Raw genomic sequence first — 20282 nt, 5'->3', positions numbered from 1 at the left:
GTGGACATTATAGAGTGATATAAAAGGGTTAGTGTAGAGGGGATATTATTTGATGGTTTACAAATTCTCATTCACATTTCCTGCTACTTATTTCTGTACAATATTCCCTCTCCTTTTAGTCCATTTTTTTACTATTCTGTCTTTTCCATAAAAGCAATGCGTCTAAACCCCTATACAAAAGCACCTTACCGTTTCAGGGCTGGAGAACTTGCTTGAAATGTGCAGTGTGATGAGATTTTCTCCAGCAAAGATGTAGGAGACACCGTAACCATCATCTGCAACCTAAATAAATAGAAGAAAGGATGTGGTCAGGAGGAGGTAGAGGGGGCGGCTTGTGGTTAATATTAGATGTGTGTGACTTGAGTCACCAAGATCTGAGGGCCTGTTATAGAAAATTCTTTGGGCTGGAGGTACATGGGCTTAAGGATATCCATGGACTGCATGGAAAAGTGGAATTTTATTTGCTGGACACCCCATGTACGTACATAACTCTGTCTTATGTCTACGTCACCCTGTATCCATAAATACAGGATGGGTACAGGGTGTGAGTGCCCCTTGTGGGAGTAATTGTGACTCTATAAACCAAGTAGGCATAAAGGACTTAATAGTTAATAAGAGCTGTTTTTATATTTTGTACTACAATGTATTTTATTTTTGTTTCCGATCTGATTGTGTCTCAGGAGTCTGTCTGGGTAAACTGATTGTGTTCCTGTGTGATTACGTTAACTAGACTGCCTAAGATCAGCTTGTCTGAGTAAACTTCCCCAGTTAATTACCTTGATATGTTAATCTGTTTTAACTGTGTGGAACTTGTGACAGCACCACACCGATACGGATAATCAATATAAGAGTGGACCCTGATTGCTACTAAGTGTTTTGCCATTTAAGAAATTGGGACTCATACAATATAAAGCTAAACTGTATTCACTGAACTTTTACGCCGGTATTATGTGCAGATAGAGCAAATAATCTGTGACTGCACGGAAGAGCTGAACTATCAGTGTTAGATATATTACTTTTACACATGCATTAGGATTTACCTATTTTAAGAATTCATGTTTTTATGACCGGTCATATATATGTTTTTATTTATCATGTCATTAAATATTGAACAAGTTTGACTATACCCCTGTTTTTCTATATTTATATTACATTTGTGATATCACATTTATCATACTCTATTTAGAAGCTTTATATATATTTATATACATACCTATATATATTAGGCATTTTTATTTTTAACCCCTTAGCTGTAAGCGCACATACACACCTTTCTATTCACAGTACATTTACCTGTGAATAGACAATTGTTAGAGGTTTGCTGTATTGTTCATATGTTTGCTTTACTGTTTTACCTGTGAGTAGACAATTGTTAGAGGTTTGGTGTATTGTTCATGTGTTTGCTTTACTGTTTACCTGTGAATAGACAATTGTTAGAGGTTTGCTGTATTGTTTATATGTTTGCTTTATTGTTTTACCTGTGAGTAGATAATTGTTAGAGGTTTGATGTATTGTTCATATGTTTGCTTTACTGTTTTATCTGTGAATAGACAATTGTTAGAGGTTTGGTGTATTGTTCATATGTTTGCTTTACTGTTTTACCTGTGAATAGACAATTGTTAGAGGTGTGGTGTATTGTTCATATGTTTGCTGTACTGTTTTATCTGTGAATAGACAATTGTTAGAGGTTTGATGTACTGTTCATATGTTTGCTTTACTGTTTACCTGTGAATAGACAATTGTTAGAGGTTTGGTGTATTATTCATATGTTTGCTTTACTGTTTACCTGTGAATAGACAATTGTTAGAGGTTTGTTGTATTGTTCATATGTTTGCTTTACTGTTTTACCTGTGAATAGACAATTGTTAGAGGTTTGCTGTATTGTTCATATGTTTGCTTTACTGTTTACCTGTGAATAGACAATTGTTAGAGGTTTGCTGTATTGTTCATATGTTTGCTTTACTGTTTACCTGTGAATAGACAATTGTTAGAGGTTTGCTGTATTGTTCATATGTTTGCTTTACTGTTTACCTGTGAATAGACAATTGTTAGAGGTTTGATGTATTGTTCATATGTTTGCTTTACTGTTTTACCTGTGAATAGACAATTGTTAGAGGTTTGATGTATTGTTCATGTGTTTGCTTTACTGTTTACCTGTGAATAGACAATTGTTAGAGGTTTGATGTATTGTTCATATGTTTGCTTTACTGTTTTACCTGTGAATAGACAATTGTTAGAGGTTTGATGTATTGTTCATATGTTTGCTTTACTGTTTTACCTGTGAATAGACAATTGATAGAGGTTTGATGTATTGTTCATATGTTTGCTTTACTGTTTTACCTGTGAATAGACAATTGTTAGAGGTTTGCTGTATTGTTCCTATGTTTGCTTTACTGTTTTACCTGTGAATAGACAATTGATAGAGGTTTGATGTATTGTTCATATGTTTGCTTTACTGTTTTACCTGTGAATAGACAATTGTTAGAGGTTTGCTGTATTGTTCCTATGTTTGCTTTACTGTTTTACCTGTGAATAGACAATTGTTAGAGGTTTGGTGTATTGTTCATATGTTTGCTTTACTGTTTTACCTGTGAATAGACAATTGTTAGAGGTTTGATGTATTGTTCATATGTTTGCTTTACTGTTTTACCTGTGAATAGACAATTGTTAGAGGTTTGCTGTATTGTTCATATGTTTGCTTTACTGTTTACCTGTGAATAGACAATTGTTAGAGGTTTGATGTATTGTTTATATGTTTGCTTTACTGTTTACCTGTGAATAGACAATTGTTAGAGGTTTGATGTATTGTTCATATGTTTGCTTTACTGTTTTACCTGTGAATAGACAATTGTTAGAGGTGTGATGTATTGTTCATATGTTTGCTTTACTGTTTACCTGTGAATAGACAATTGTTAGAGGTTTGATGTATTGTTCATATGTTTGCTTTACTGTTTACCTGTGAATAGACAATTGTTAGAGGTTTGCTGTATTGTTCATATGTTTGCTTTACTGTTTTACCTGTGAATAGACAATAGTTAGAGGTTTGCTGTATTGTTCATATGTTTGCTTTATTGTTTTACCTGTGAGTAGACAATTGTTAGAGGTTTGGTGTATTGTTCATATGTTTGCTTTACTGTTTTACCTGTGAATAGACAATAGTTAGAGGTTTGCTGTATTGTTCATTTGTTTGCTTTACTGTTTTACCTGTGAATAGACAATTGTTAGAGGTTTGATGTATTGTTCATATGTTTGCTTTACTGTTTTACCTGTGAATAGACAATTGTTAGAGGTTTGATGTATTGTTCATATGTTTGCTTTACTGTTTTACCTGTGAATAGACAATTGTTAGAGGTTTGATGTATTGTTCATATGTTTGCTTTACTGTTTTTACCTGTGAATAGACAATTGTTAGAGGTTTGGTGTATTGTTCATATGTTTGCTTTACTGTTTACCTGTGAATAGACAATTGTTAGAGGTTTGCTGTATTGTTCATATGTTTGCTTTACTGTTTTACCTGTGAATAGACAATTGTTAGAGGTTTGATGTATTGTTTATATGTTTGCTTTACTGTTTTACCTGTGAATAGACAATTGTTAGAGGTATGATGTATTGTTCATATGTTTGCTTTACTGTTTTTACCTGTGAATAGACAATTGTTAGAGGTTTGATGTAATGTTCATATGTTTGCTTTACTGTTTTACCTGTGAATAGACAATTGTTAGAGGTTTGATGTATTGTTCATTTGTTTGCTTTACTGTTTTACCTATGAATAGACAATTGTTAGAGGTTTGATGTATTGTTCATATGTTTGCTTTACTGTTTACCTATGAATAGACAATTGTTAGAGGTTTGATGTATTGTTCATATGTTTGCTTTACTGTTTTACCTGTGGATAGACAATTGTTAGAGGTGTGCTGTATTGTTCATATGTTTGCTTTACTGTTTTACCTGTGAATAGACAATTGTTAGAGGTTTGCTGTATTGTTCATATGTTTGCTTTACTGTTTTACCTGTGAATAGACAATTGTTAGAGGTTTGATGTATTGTTCATATGTTTGCTTTACTGTTTTACCTGTGAATAGACAATTGTTAGAGGTTTGCTGTATTGTTCATATGTTTGCTTTACTGTTTTACCTGTGAATAGACAATTGTTAGAGGTTTGATGTATTGTTCATATGTTTGCTTTACTGTTTTACCTGTGAATAGACAATTGTTAGAGGTTTGATGTATTGTTCATATGTTTGCTTTACTGTTTACCTGTGAGTAGACAATTGTTAGAGGTTTGCTGTATTGTTCATATGATTGCTTTACCGTTTACCTGTGAATAGACAATTGTTAGAGGTTTGATGTATTGTTCATATGTTTGCTTTACTGTTTTACCTGTGAATAGACAATTGTTAGAGGTTTTATGTATTGTTCATATGTTTGCTTTACTGTTTACCTGTGAGTAGACAATTGTTAGAGGTTTGGTGTATTGTTCATATGTTTGCTTTACTGTTTACCTGTGAGTAGACAATTGTTAGAGGTTTGATGTATAGTTCATATGTTTGCTTTACTGTTTTTACCTGTGAGTAGACAATTGTTAGAGGTTTGATGTATTGTTCACATGTTTGCTTTACTGTTTACCTGTGAATAGACAATTGTTAGAGGTTTGATGTACTGTTCATATGTTTGCTTTACTGTTTACCTGTGAATAGACAATTGTTAGAGGTTTGCTGTATTGTTCATATGTTTGCTGTACTGTTTTACCTGTGAATAGACAATTGTTAGAGGTTTGCTGTATTGTTCATATGTTTGCTGTACTGTTTTACCTGTGAATAGACAATTGTTAGAGGTTTGATGTATTGTTTATATGTTTGCTTTACTGTTTACCTGTGAGTAGACAATTGTTAGAGGTTTGCTGTATTGTTCATATGTTTGCTTTACTGTTTACCTGAGAATAGACAATTGTTAGAGGTGTGATGTATTGTTCATATGTTTGCTTTACTGTTTACCTGTGAATAGACAATTGTTAGAGGTTTGCTGTATTGTTCATATGTTTGCTTTACTGTTTTACCTGCAAATAGAAAATTGTTAGAGGTTTGATGTATTGTTCATATGTTTGCTTTACTGTTTACCTGTGAATAGACAATTGTTAGAGGTTTGATGTATTGTTCATATGTTTGCTTTACTGTTTACCTGTGAATAGACAATTGTTAGAGGTTTGATGTATTGTTCATTTGTTTGCTTTACTGTTTTACCTGTGAATAGACAATTGTTAGAGGTTTGATGTATTGTTCATATGTTTGCTTTACTGTTTTACCTGTGAATAGACAATTGTTAGAGGTTTGATGTATTGTTCATATGTTTGCTGTACTGTTTTACATGTGAACAGACAATTGTTAGAGGTTTGCTGTATTGTTCATATGTTTGCTTTACTGTTTTTACCTGTGAGTAGACAATTGTTAGAGGTTTGATGTATTGTTCATATGTTTGCTTTACTGTTTTACCTGTGAGTAGACAATTGTTAGAGGTTTGATGTATTGTTCATATGTTTGCTTTACTGTTTTACCTGTGAATAGACAATTGTTAGAGGTTTGATGTATTGTTCATATGTTTGCTTTACTGTTTTATCTGTGAATAGACAATTGTTAGAGGTTTGGTGTATTGTTCATATGTTTGCTTTACTGTTTTACCTGTGAATAGACAATTGTTAGAGGTTTGATGTATTGTTCATATGTTTGCTTTACTGTTTTACCTGTAAATAGACAATTGTTAGAGGTTTGATGTATTGTTCATATGATTGCTTTACTGTTTTTACCTGTGAATAGACAATTGTTAGAGGTTTGGTGTATTGTTCATATGTTTGCTTTACTGTTTTACCTGTGAATAGACAATTGTTAGAGGTTTGCTGTATTGTTCATATGTTTGCTTTACTGTTTTACCTGTGAATAGACAATTGTTAGAGGTTTGATGTATTGTTCATATGTTTGCTTTACTGTTTTACCTGTGAATAGACAATTGTTAGAGGTTTGATGTATTGTTCATATGTTTGCTTTACTGTTTACCTGTGAGTAGACAATTGTTAGAGGTTTGCTGTATTGTTCATATGTTTGCTTTACTGTTTACCTGTGAATAGACAATTGTTAGAGGTTTGATGTATTGTTCATATGTTTGCTTTACTGTTTTACCTGTGAATAGACAATTGTTAGAGGTTTGATGTATTGTTCATATGTTTGCTTTACTGTTTACCTGTGAGTAGACAATTGTTAGAGGTTTGGTGTATTGTTCATATGTTTGCTTTACTGTTTTTACCTGTGAGTAGACAATTGTTAGAGGTTTGATGTATTGTTCATATGTTTGCTTTACTGTTTACCTGTGAATAGACAATTGTTAGAGGTTTGATGTATTGTTCATATGTTTGCTTTACTGTTTTACCTGTGAATAGACAATTGTTAGAGGTTTGATGTATTGTTCATATGTTTGCTTTACTGTTTACCTGTGAATAGACAATTGTTAGAGGTTTGATGTATTGTTCATATGTTTGCTGTACTGTTTTACCTGTGAATAGACAATTGTTAGAGGTTTGATGTATTGTTCATGTGTTTGCTTTACTGTTTAACCTGTGAATAGACAATTGTTAGAGGTTGGATGTATTGTTTATATGTTTGCTTTACTGTTTTACCTGTGAATAGACAATTGTTAGAGGTTTGATGTACTGTTCATATGTTTGCTTTACTGTTTACCTGTGAATAGACAATTGTTAGAGGTTTGCTGTATTGTTCATATGTTTGCTGTACTGTTTTACCTGTGAATAGACAATTGTTAGAGGTTTGCTGTATTGTTCATATGTTTGCTGTACTGTTTTACCTGTGAATAGACAATTGTTAGAGGTTTGATGTATTGTTTATATGTTTGCTTTACTGTTTACCTGTGAGTAGACAATTGTTAGAGGTTTGCTGTATTGTTCATATGTTTGCTTTACTGTTTACCTGTGAATAGACAATTGTTAGAGGTGTGATGTATTGTTCATATGTTTGCTTTACTGTTTACCTGTGAATAGACAATTGTTAGAGGTTTGCTGTATTGTTCATATGTTTGCTTTACTGTTTTACCTGCGAATAGACAATTGTTAGAGGTTTGCTGTATTGTTCATATGTTTGCTTTACTGTTTACCTGTGAGTAGACAATTGTTAGAGGTTTGATGTATTGTTCATATGTTTGCTTTATTGTTTTACCTGCGAATAGACAATTGTTAGAGGTTTGCTGTATTGTTCATATGTTTGCTTTACTGTTTACCTGTGAATAGACAATTGTTAGAGGTTTGCTGTATTGTTCATATGTTTGCTTTACTGTTTTACCTGTGAATAGACAATGGTTAGAGGTTTGGTGTATTGTTCATATGTTTGCTTTACTGTTTTACCTGTGAATAGACAATTGTCAGAGGTTTGATGTATTGTTCATATGTTTGCTTTACTGTTTTACCTGTGAATAGACAATTGTTAGAGGTTTGATGTATTGTTCATATGTTTGCTTTACTGTTTTACCTGTGAGTAGACAATTGTTAGAGGTTTGATGTATTGTTCATATGTTTGCTTTACTGTTTTACCTGTGAATAGACAATTGTTAGAGGTTTGATGTATTGTTCATATGTTTGCTTTACTGTTTTACCTGTGAATAGACAATTGTTAGAGGTTTGTTGTATTCTTCATATGTTTGCTTTACTGTTTTACCTGTGAATAGACAATTGTTAGAGGTTTGATGTATTGTTCATATGTTTGCTTTACTGTTTTACCTGTAAATAGACAATTGTTAGAGGTTTGATGTATTGTTCATATGTTTGCTTTACTGTTTACCTGTGAATAGACAATTGTTAGAGGTTTGATATATTGTTCATATGTTTGCTTTACTGTTTTACCTGTGAATAGACAATTGTTAGAGGTTTGATGTATTGTTCATATGTTTGCTTTACTGTTTACCTGTGAGTAGACAATTGTTCATATGTTTGCTTTACTGTTTACCTGTGAATAGACAATTGTTAGAGGTTTGATGTATTGTTCATATGTTTGCTTTACTGTTTTACCTGTGAATAGACAATTGTTAGAGGTTTGGTGTATTGTTCATATGTTTGCTTTACTGTTTTACCTGTGAATAGACCATTGTTAGAGGTTTGATGTATTGTTCATATGTTTGCTTTACTGTTTACCTGTGAATAGACAATTGTTAGAGGTTTGATATATTGTTCATATGTTTGCTTTACTGTTTTACCTGTGAATAGACAATTGTTAGAGGTTTGATGTATTGTTCATATGTTTGCTTTACTGTTTACCTGTGAATAGACAATTGTTAGAGGTTTGTTGTATTGTTCATATGTTTGCTTTACTGTTTACCTGTGAATAGACAATTGTTAGAGGTTTGATGTATTGTTCATATGTTTGCTTTACTGTTTACCTGTGAATAGACAATTGTTAGAGGTTTGATGTATTGTTCATATGTTTGCTTTACTGTTTTACCTGTGAATAGACAATTGTTAGAGGTTTGATGTATTGTTCATATGTTTGCTTTACTGTTTTACCTGTGAATAGACAATTGTTAGAGGTTTGATGTATTGTTCATATGTTTGCTTTACTGTTTACCTGTGAATAGACAATTGTTAGAGGTTTGATATATTGTTCATATGTTTGCTTTACTGTTTTACCTGTGAATAGACAATTGTTAGAGGTTTGATGTATTGTTCATATGTTTGCTTTACTGTTTACCTGTGAGTAGACAATTGTTCATATGTTTGCTTTACTGTTTACCTGTGAATAGACAATTGTTAGAGGTTTGATATATTGTTCATATGTTTGCTTTACTGTTTTACCTGTGAATAGACAATTGTTAGAGGTTTGATGTATTGTTCATATGTTTGCTTTACTGTTTACCTGTGAGTAGACAATTGTTCATATGTTTGCTTTACTGTTTACCTGTGAATAGACAATTGTTAGAGGTTTGATGTATTGTTCATATGTTTGCTTTACTGTTTTACCTGTGAATAGACAATTGTTAGAGGTTTGGTGTATTGTTCATATGTTTGCTTTACTGTTTTACCTGTGAATAGACCATTGTTAGAGGTTTGATGTATTGTTCATATGTTTGCTTTACTGTTTACCTGTGAATAGACAATTGTTAGAGGTTTGATGTATTGTTCATATGTTTGCTTTACTGTTTTACCTGTGAATAGACAATTGTTAGAGGTTTGATGTATTGTTCATATGTTTGCTTTACTGTTTACCTGTGAATAGACAATTGTTAGAGGTTTGTTGTATTGTTCATATGTTTGCTTTACTGTTTACCTGTGAGTAGACAATTGTTAGAGGTTTGGTGTATTGTTCATATGTTTGCTTTACTGTTTACCTGTGAGTAGACAATTGTTAGAGGTTTGGTGTATTGTTCATATGTTTGCTGTACTGTTTACCTGTGAGTAGACAATTGTTAGAGGTTTGATGTATTGTTCATATGTTTGCTTTACTGTTTTACCTGTGAATAGACAATTGTTAGAGGTTTGATGTATTGTTCATATGTTTGCTTTACTGTTTACCTGTGAATAGACAATTGTTAGAGGTTTGATGTATTGTTCATATGTTTGCTTTACTGTTTAACCTGTGAATAGACAATTGTTAGAGGTTTGTTGTATTGTTCATATGTTTGCTTTACTGTTTACCTGTGAGTAGACAATTGTTAGAGGTTTGGTGTATTGTTCATATGTTTGCTTTACTGTTTACCTGTGAGTAGACAATTGTTAGAGGTTTGGTGTATTGTTCATATGTTTGCTTTACTGTTTACCTGTGAGTAGACAATTGTTAGAGGTTTGATGTATTGTTCATATGTTTGCTTTACTGTTTAACCTGTGAATAGACAATTGTTAGAGGTTTGATGTATTGTTCATATGTTTGCTTTACTGTTTTACCTGTGAATAGACAATTGTTAGAGGTTTGATGTATTGTTCATATGTTTGCTTTACTGTTTTACCTGTGAATAGACAATTGTTAGAGGTTTGCTGTATTGTTCATATGTTTGCTTTACTGTTTTACCTGTGAGTAGACAATTGTTAGAGGTTTGATGTATTGTTCATATGTTTGCTTTACTGTTTACCTGTGAATAGACAATTGTTAGAGGTTTGATGTATTGTTCATATGTTTGCTTTACTGTTTTACCTGTGAATAGACAATTGTTAGAGGTTTGGTGTATTGTTCATATGTTTGCTTTACTGTTTTACCTGTGAATAGACAATTGTTAGAGGTTTGATGTATTGTTCATATGTTTGCTTTACTGTTTACCTGTAAATAGACAATTGTTAGAGGTTTGATATATTGTTCATATGTTTGCTTTGCTGTTTTACCTGTGAATAGACAATTGTTAGAGGTTTGCTGTATTGTTCATATGTTTGCTTTACTGTTTTACCTGTGAATAGACAATTGTTAGAGGTTTGATGTATTGTTCATGTGTTTGCTTTACTGTTTTACCTGTGAATAGACAATTGTTAGAGGTTTGGTGTATTGTTCCTATGTTTGCTTTACTGTTTACCTGTGAGTAGACAATTGTTAGAGGTTTGGTGTATTGTTCATATGTTTGCTTTACTGTTTTACCTGTGAATAGACAATTGTTAGAGGTTTGATGTATTGTTCATATGTTTGCTTTACTGTTTTACCTGTGAATAGACAATTGTTAGAGGTTTGATGTATTGTTCATATGTTTGCTTTACTGTTTACCTGTGAATAGACAATTGTTAGAGGTTTGATATATTGTTCATATGTTTGCTTTACTGTTTTACCTGTGAATAGACAATTGTTAGAGGTTTGATGTATTGTTTATATGTTTGCTTTACTGTTTTACCTGTGAGTAGACAATTGTTAGAGGTTTGATGTATTGTTCATATGTTTGCTTTACTGTTTACCTGTGAGTAGACAATTGTTAGAGGTTTGATGTATTGTTCATATGTTTGCTTTACTGTTTACCTGTGAGTAGACAATTGTTAGAGGTGTGATGTACTGTTCATATGTTTGCTTTACTGTTTTACCTGTGAGTAGACAATTGTTAGAGGTTTTATGTATTGTTCATATGTTTGCTTTACTGTTTACCTGTGAATAGACTATTGTTAGAGGTTTGCTGTATTGTTTATATGTTTGCTTTACTGTTTTACCTGTGAATAGACAATTGTTAGAGGTTTGCTGTATTGTTTATATGTTTGCTTTACTGTTTTACCTGTGAATAGACAATTGTTAGAGGTTTGCTGTATTGTTTATATGTTTGCTTTACTGTTTTACCTGTGAATAGACAATTGTTAGAGGTTTGCTGTATTGTTTATATGTTTGCTTTACTGTTTTACCTGTGAATAGACAATTGTTAGAGGTTTGCTGTATTGTTTATATGTTTGCTTTACTGTTTTACCTGTGAATAGACAATTGCTAGAGGTTTGATGTATTGTTCATATGTTTGCTTTACTGTTTTACCTGTGAATAGACAATTGTTAGAGGTTTGGTGTATTGTTCATATGTTTGCTTTACTGTTTTACCTGTGAATAGACAATTGTTAGAGGTTTGATGTATTGTTCATATGTTTGCTTTACTGTTTTACCTGTGAATAGACAATTGTTAGAGGTTTGATGTATTGTTCATATGTTTGCTTTACTGTTTTACCTGTGAATAGACAATTGTTAGAGGTTTGCTGTATTGTTCATATGTTTGCTTTACTGTTTACCTATGAATAGACAATTGTTAGAGGTTTGATGTATTGTTCATATGTTTGCTTTACTGTTTTACCTGTGAATAGACAATTGTTAGAGGTTTGGTGTATTGTTCATATGTTTGCTTTACTGTTTTACCTGTGAATAGACTATTGTTAGAGGTTTGATGTATTATTCATATGTTTGCTTTACTGTTTACCTGTGAATAGACAATTGTTAGAGGTTTGATATATTGTTCATATGTTTGCTTTACTGTTTTACCTGTGAATAGACAATTGTTAGAGGTTTGATGTATTGTTCATATGTTTGCTTTACTGTTTACCTGTGAGTAGACAATTGTTCATATGTTTGCTTTACTGTTTACCTGTGAATAGACAATTGTTAGAGGTTTGATATATTGTTCATATGTTTGCTTTACTGTTTTACCTGTGAATAGACAATTGTTAGAGGTTTGATGTATTGTTCATATGTTTGCTTTACTGTTTACCTGTGAGTAGACAATTGTTCATATGTTTGCTTTACTGTTTACCTGTGAATAGACAATTGTTAGAGGTTTGATGTATTGTTCATATGTTTGCTTTACTGTTTTACCTGTGAATAGACAATTGTTAGAGGTTTGGTGTATTGTTCATATGTTTGCTTTACTGTTTTACCTGTGAATAGACCATTGTTAGAGGTTTGATCTATTGTTCATATGTTTGCTTTACTGTTTACCTGTGAATAGACAATTGTTAGAGGTTTGATGTATTGTTCATATGTTTGCTTTACTGTTTTACCTGTGAATAGACAATTGTTAGAGGTTTGATGTATTGTTCATATGTTTGCTTTACTGTTTACCTGTGAATAGACAATTGTTAGAGGTTTGTTGTATTGTTCATATGTTTGCTTTACTGTTTACCTGTGAGTAGACAATTGTTAGAGGTTTGGTGTATTGTTCATATGTTTGCTTTACTGTTTACCTGTGAGTAGACAATTGTTAGAGGTTTGGTGTATTGTTCATATGTTTGCTTTACTGTTTACCTGTGAGTAGACAATTGTTAGAGGTTTGATGTATTGTTCATATGTTTGCTTTACTGTTTTACCTGTGAATAGACAATTGTTAGAGGTTTGATGTATTGTTCATATGTTTGCTTTACTGTTTAACCTGTGAATAGACAATTGTTAGAGGTTTGTTGTATTGTTCATATGTTTGCTTTACTGTTTACCTGTGAGTAGACAATTGTTAGAGGTTTGGTGTATTGTTCATATGTTTGCTTTACTGTTTTACCTGTGAATAGACAATTGTTAGAGGTTTGCTGTATTGTTCATATGTTTGCTTTACTGTTTACCTATGAATAGACAATTGTTAGAGGTTTGATGTATTGTTCATATGTTTGCTTTACTGTTTTACCTGTGAATAGACAATTGTTAGAGGTTTGGTGTATTGTTCATATGTTTGCTTTACTGTTTTACCTGTGAATAGACTATTGTTAGAGGTTTGATGTATTATTCATATGTTTGCTTTACTGTTTACCTGTGAATAGACAATTGTTAGAGGTTTGATATATTGTTCATATGTTTGCTTTACTGTTTTACCTGTGAATAGACAATTGTTAGAGGTTTGATGTATTGTTCATATGTTTGCTTTACTGTTTACCTGTGAGTAGACAATTGTTCATATGTTTGCTTTACTGTTTACCTGTGAATAGACAATTGTTAGAGGTTTGATATATTGTTCATATGTTTGCTTTACTGTTTTACCTGTGAATAGACAATTGTTAGAGGTTTGATGTATTGTTCATATGTTTGCTTTACTGTTTACCTGTGAGTAGACAATTGTTCATATGTTTGCTTTACTGTTTACCTGTGAATAGACAATTGTTAGAGGTTTGATGTATTGTTCATATGTTTGCTTTACTGTTTTACCTGTGAATAGACAATTGTTAGAGGTTTGGTGTATTGTTCATATGTTTGCTTTACTGTTTTACCTGTGAATAGACAATTGTTAGAGGTTTGATGTATTGTTCATATGTTTGCTTTACTGTTTACCTGTGAATAGACAATTGTTAGAGGTTTGATGTATTGTTCATATGTTTGCTTTACTGTTTTACCTGTGAATAGACAATTGTTAGAGGTTTGATGTATTGTTCATATGTTTGCTTTACTGTTTACCTGTGAATAGACAATTGTTAGAGGTTTGATGTATTGTTCATATGTTTGCTTTACTGTTTACCTGTGAGTAGACAATTGTTAGAGGTTTGGTGTATTGTTCATATGTTTGCTTTACTGTTTACCTGTGAGTAGACAATTGTTAGAGGTTTGGTGTATTGTTCATATGTTTGCTTTACTGTTTACCTGTGAGTAGACAATTGTTAGAGGTTTGATGTATTGTTCATATGTTTGCTTTACTGTTTTACCTGTGAATAGACAATTGTTAGAGGTTTGATGTATTGTTCATATGTTTGCTTTACTGTTTAACCTGTGAATAGACAATTGTTAGAGGTTTGTTGTATTGTTCATATGTTTGCTTTACTGTTTACCTGTGAGTAGACAATTGTTAGAGGTTTGGTGTATTGTTCATATGTTTGCTTTACTGTTTACCTGTGAGTAGACAATTGTTAGAGGTTTGGTGTATTGTTCATATGTTTGCTTTACTGTTTACCTGTGAGTAGACAATTGTTAGAGGTTTGATGTATTGTTCATATGTTTGCTTTACTGTTTTACCTGTGAATAGACAATTGTTAGAGGTTTGATGTATTGTTCATATGTTTGCTTTACTGTTTACCTGTGAATAGACAATTGTTAGAGGTTTGATGTATTGTTCATATGTTTGCTTTACTGTTTAACCTGTGAATAGACAATTGTTAGAGGTTTGATGTATTGTTCATATGTTTGCTTTACTGTTTTACCTGTGAATAGACAATTGTTAGAGGTTTGATGTATTGTTCATATGTTTGCTTTACTGTTTTACCTGTGAATAGACAATTGTTAGAGGTTTGCTGTATTGTTCATATGTTTGCTTTACTGTTTTACCTGTGAGTAGACAATTGTTAGAGGTTTGATGTATTGTTCATATGTTTGCTTTACTGTTTACCTGTGAATAGACAATTGTTAGAGGTTTGATGTATTGTTCATATGTTTGCTTTACTGTTTTACCTGTGAATAGACAATTGTTAGAGGTTTGGTGTATTGTTCATATGTTTGCTTTACTGTTTTACCTGTGAATAGACAATTGTTAGAGGTTTGATGTATTGTTCATATGTTTGCTTTACTGTTTACCTGTAAATAGACAATTGTTAGAGGTTTGATATATTGTTCATATGTTTGCTTTACTGTTTTACCTGTGAATAGACAATTGTTAGAGGTTTGCTGTATTGTTCATATGTTTGCTTTACTGTTTTACCTGTGAATAGACAATTGTTAGAGGTTTGATGTATTGTTCATGTGTTTGCTTTACTGTTTTACCTGTGAATAGACAATTGTTAGAGGTTTGGTGTATTGTTCCTATGTTTGCTTTACTGTTTACCTGTGAGTAGACAATTGTTAGAGGTTTGGTGTATTGTTCATATGTTTGCTTTACTGTTTTACCTGTGAATAGACAATTGTTAGAGGTTTGATGTATTGTTCATATGTTTGCTTTACTGTTTTACCTGTGAATAGACAATTGTTAGAGGTTTGATGTATTGTTCATATGTTTGCTTTACTGTTTACCTGTGAATAGACAATTGTTAGAGGTTTGATATATTGTTCATATGTTTGCTTTACTGTTTTACCTGTGAATAGACAATTGTTAGAGGTTTGGTGTATTGTTCATATGTTTGCTTTACTGTTTTACCTGTGAGTAGACAATTGTTAGAGGTTTGATGTATTGTTCATATGTTTGCTTTACTGTTTACCTGTGAGTAGACAATTGTTAGAGGTTTGATGTATTGTTCATATGTTTGCTTTACTGTTTACCTGTGAGTAGACAATTGTAAGAGGTGTGATGTACTGTTCATATGTTTGCTTTACTGTTTTACCTGTGAGTAGACAATTGTTAGAGGTTTTATGTATTGTTCATATGTTTGCTTTACTGTTTACCTGTGAATAGACTATTGTTAGAGGTTTGCTGTATTGTTTATATGTTTGCTTTACTGTTTTACCTGTGAATAGACAATTGTTAGAGGTTTGCTGTATTGTTTATATGTTTGCTTTACTGTTTTACCTGTGAATAGACAATTGTTAGAGGTTTGCTGTATTGTTTATATGTTTGCTTTACTGTTTTACCTGTGAATAGACAATTGCTAGAGGTTTGATGTATTGTTCATATGTTTGCTTTACTGTTTTACCTGTGAATAGACAATTGTTAGAGGTTTGGTGTATTGTTCATATGTTTGCTTTACTGTTTTACCTGTGAATAGACAATTGTTAGAGGTTTGATGTATTGTTCATATGTTTGCTTTACTGTTTTACCTGTGAATAGACAATTGTTAGAGGTTTGATGTATTGTTCATATGTTTGCTTTACTGTTTTACCTGTGAATAGACAATTGTTAGAGGTTTGCTGTATTGTTCATATGTTTGCTTTACTGTTTACCTATGAATAGACAATTGTTAGAGGTTTGATGTATTGTTCATATGTTTGCTTTACTGTTTTACCTGTGAATAGACAATTGTTAGAGGTTTGGTGTATTGTTCATATGTTTGCTTTACTGTTTTACCTGTGAATAGACTATTGTTAGAGGTTTGATGTATTATTCATATGTTTGCTTTACTGTTTAACCTGTGAATAGACAATTGTTAGAGGTTTGATGTATTGTTCATATGTTTGCTTTACTGTTTTACCTGTGAGTAGACAATTGTTAGAGGTTTGATGTATTGTTCATATGTTTGCTTTACTGTTTTACCTGTGAATAGACAATTGTTAGAGGTTTGATGTATTGTTCATATGTTTGCTTTACTGTTTACCTGTGAATAGACAATTGTTAGAGGTTTGCTGTATTGTTCATATGTTTGCTTTACTGTTTTACCTGTGAATAGACAATTGTTAGAGGTTTGGTGTATTGTTCATATGTTTGCTTTACTGTTTTACCTGTGAATAGACAATTGTTAGAGGTTTGCTGTATTGTTCATATGTTTGCTTTACTGTTTTACCTGTGAATAGACAATTATTAGAGGTTTGATGTATTGTTCATATGTTTGCTTTACTGTTTTACCTGTGAATAGACAATTGTTAGAGGTTTGATGTATTGTTCATATGTTTGCTTTACTGTTTTACCTGTGAATAGACAATTGTTAGAGGTTTGGTGTATTGTTCATATGTTTGCTTTACTATTTTACCTGTGAGTAGACAATTGTTAGAGGTTTGATGTACTGTTCATATGTTTGCTTTACTGTTTAACCTGTGAATAGACAATTGTTAGATGTTTGACGTATTGTTCATATGTTTGCTTTACTGTTTTACCTGTGAATAGACAATTGTTAGAGGTGTGATGTATTGTTCATATGTTTGCTTTACTGTTTACCTGTGAGTAGACAATTGTTAGAGGTTTGATGTATTGTTCATATGTTTGCTTTACTGTTTTACCTGTGAATAGACAATTGTTAGAGGTTTGATGTATTGTTCATATGTTTGCTTTACTGTTTTACCTGTGAATAGACAATTGTTAGAGGTTTGATGTATTGTTCATATGTTTGCTTTACTGTTTTACCTGTGAATAGACAATTGTTAGAGGTTTGATGTATTGTTCATATGTTTGCTTTACTGTTTACCTGTGAATAGACAATTGTTAGAGGTTTGTTGTATTGTTCATATGTTTGCTTTACTGTTTACCTGTGAGTAGACAATTGTTAGAGGTTTGGTGTATTGTTCATATGTTTGCTTTACTGTTTACCTGTGAATAGACAATTGTTAGAGGTTTGCTGTATTGTTCATATGTTTGCTGTACTGTTTACCTGTGAATAGACAACTGTTAGAGGTTTGATGTATTGTTCATATGTTTGCTTTACTGTTTTACCTGTGAGTAGACAATTGTTAGAGGTTTGCTGTATTGTTCATATGTTTGCTTTACTGTTTTACCTGTGAGTAGACAATTGTTAGAGGTTTGCTGTATTGTTCATATGTTTGCTTTACTGTTTTACCTGTGAATAGACAATTGTTAGAGGTTTGATGTATTGTTCATATGTTTGCTTCACTGTTTTACCTGTGAATAGACAATTGTTAGAGGTTTGATGTATTGTTCATATGTTTGCTTTACTGTTTACCTGTGAATAGACAATTGTTAGAGGTTTGATGTATTGTTCATATGTTTGCTTTACTGTTTTACCTGTGAGTAGACAATTGTTAGAGGTTTGATGTATTGTTCATATGTTTGCTTTACTGTTTTACCTGTGAATAGACCATTGTTAGAGGTTTGCTGTATTGTTCATATGTTTGCTTTACTGTTTTACCTGTGAATAGACAATTGTTAGAGGTTTGCTGTATTGTTCATATGTTTGCTTTACTGTTTTACCTGTGAATAGACAATTGTTAGAGGTTTGCTGTATTGTTCATATGTTTGCTTTACTGTTTACCTGTGAATAGACAATTGTTAGAGGTTTGCTGTATTGTTCATATGTTTGCTTTACTGTTTACCTGTGAATAGACAATTGTTAGAGGTTTGATGTATTGTTCATATGCTTGCTTTACTGTTTTACCTGTGAATAGACAATTGTTAGAGGTTTGATGTATTGTTCATATGTTTGCTTTACTGTTTTACCTGTGAATAGACAATTGTTAGAGGTTTGATGTATTGTTCATATGTTTGCTTTACTGTTTACCTGTGAGTAGACAATTGTTAGAGGTTTGCTGTATTGTTCATATGTTTGCTTTACTGTTTTACCTGTGAATAGACAATTGTTAGAGGTTTGATATATTGTTCATATGTTTGCTATACTGTTTTACCTGTGAATAGACAATTGTTAGAGGTTTGATGTATTGTTCATATGTTTGCTTTACTGTTTTACCTGTGAATAGACAATTGTTAGAGGTTTGATGTATTGTTCATATGTTTGCTTTACTGTTTACCTGTGAATAGACAATTGTTAGAGGTTTGGTGTATTGTTCATATGTTTGCTTTACTGTTTTACCTGTGAATAGACAATTGTTAGAGGTTTGCTGTATTGTTCCTATGTTTGCTTTACTGTTTACCTGTGAATAGACAATTGTTAGAGGTTTGATGTATTGTTCATATGTTTGCTTTACTGTTTACCTGTGAATAGACAATTGTTAGAGGTTTGATGTATTGTTTATATGTTTGCTTTACTGTTTTACCTGTGAATAGACAATTGTTAGAGGTTTGCTGTATTGTTCATATGTTTGCTTTACTGTTTACCTGTGAATAGACAATTGTTAGAGGTTTGCTGTATTGTTCATATGTTTGCTTTACTGTTTTACCTGTGAATAGACAATTGTTAGAGGTTTGCTGTATTGTTCATATGTTTGCTTTACTGTTTACCTGTGAATAGACAATTGTTAGAGGTTTGCTGTATTGTTCATATGTTTGCTTTACTGTTTTACAAGTGAATAGACAATTGTTAGAGGTTTGCTGTATTGTTCATATGTTTGCTTTACTGTTTACCTGTGAATAGACAATTGTTAGAGGTTTGTTGTATTGTTCATATGTTTGCTTTACTGTTTTACCTGTGAATAGACAATTGTTAGAGGTTTGATGTATTGTTCATATGTTTGCTTTACTGTTTTACCTGTGAATAGACAATTGTTAGAGGTTTGCTGTATTGTTCATATGTTTGCTTTACTGTTTACCTGTGAATAGACAATTGTTAGAGGTTTGCTGTATTGTTCATATGTTTGCTTTACTGTTTTACCTGTGAATAGACAATTGTTAGAGGTTTGCTGTATTGTTCATATGTTTGCTTTACTGTTTACCTGCGAATAGAATATTGTTAGAGGTTTGCTGTATTGTTCATATGTTTGCTTTACTGTTTTACCTGTGAATAGACAATTGTTAGAGGTTTGCTGTATTGTTCATTTGTTTGCTTTACTGTTTACCTGTGAGTAGACAATTGTTAGAGGTTTGCTGTATTGTTCATATGTTTGCTTTACTGTTTTACCTGTGAATAGACAATTGTTAGAGGTTTGCTGTATTGTTCATATGTTTGCTTTACTGTTTACCTGCGAATAGAATATTGTTAGAGGTTTGCTGTATTGTTCATATGTTTGCTTTACTGTTTTACCTGTGAATAGACAATTGTTAGAGGTTTGCTGTATTGTTCATTTGTTTGCTTTACTGTTTACCTGTGAGTAGACAATTGTTAGAGGTTTGTTGTATTGTTCATATGTTTGCTTTACTGTTTACCTGTGAATAGACAATTGTTAGAGGTTTGCTGTATTGTTCATATGTTTGCTTTACTGTTTTACCTGTGAATAGACAATTGTTAGAGGTTTGATGTATTGTTCATATGTTTGCTTTACTGTTTTACCTGTGAATAGACAAATGTTAGAGGTTTGCTGTATTGTTCATTTGTTTGCTTTACTGTTTACCTGTGAGTAGACAATTGTTAGAGGTTTGTTGTATTGTTCATATGTTTGCTTTACTGTTTACCTGTGAATAGACAATTGT

The 20282-nt window shown here is 32.0% G+C and overlaps 1 protein-coding gene across 1 annotated transcript in view; it reads right to left on the bottom strand.

Moving 5' to 3' along the window:
- Nucleotides 1–189: 189 nt before the first annotated feature.
- The window catches only part of CPT1B (carnitine palmitoyltransferase 1B), a gene marked incomplete at its 3' end in the record, with an annotated part of 634626 nt that continues 614533 nt past the window's right edge, over nucleotides 190–20282 (bottom strand). Inside the window, 1 exon segment of the mRNA XM_053716281.1 lies at nucleotides 190–282. Coding sequence (XP_053572256.1) covers nucleotides 190–282 — 93 coding nt within the window.

The sequence above is a fragment of the Bombina bombina genome, chromosome 6, assembly GCF_027579735.1.
Source record: "Bombina bombina isolate aBomBom1 chromosome 6, aBomBom1.pri, whole genome shotgun sequence".
NCBI lineage: Eukaryota > Metazoa > Chordata > Amphibia > Anura > Bombinatoridae > Bombina > Bombina bombina.
Note: the sequence above shows the minus strand (reverse complement) of the source record. Positions and strands in the feature narration are given on the sequence as shown.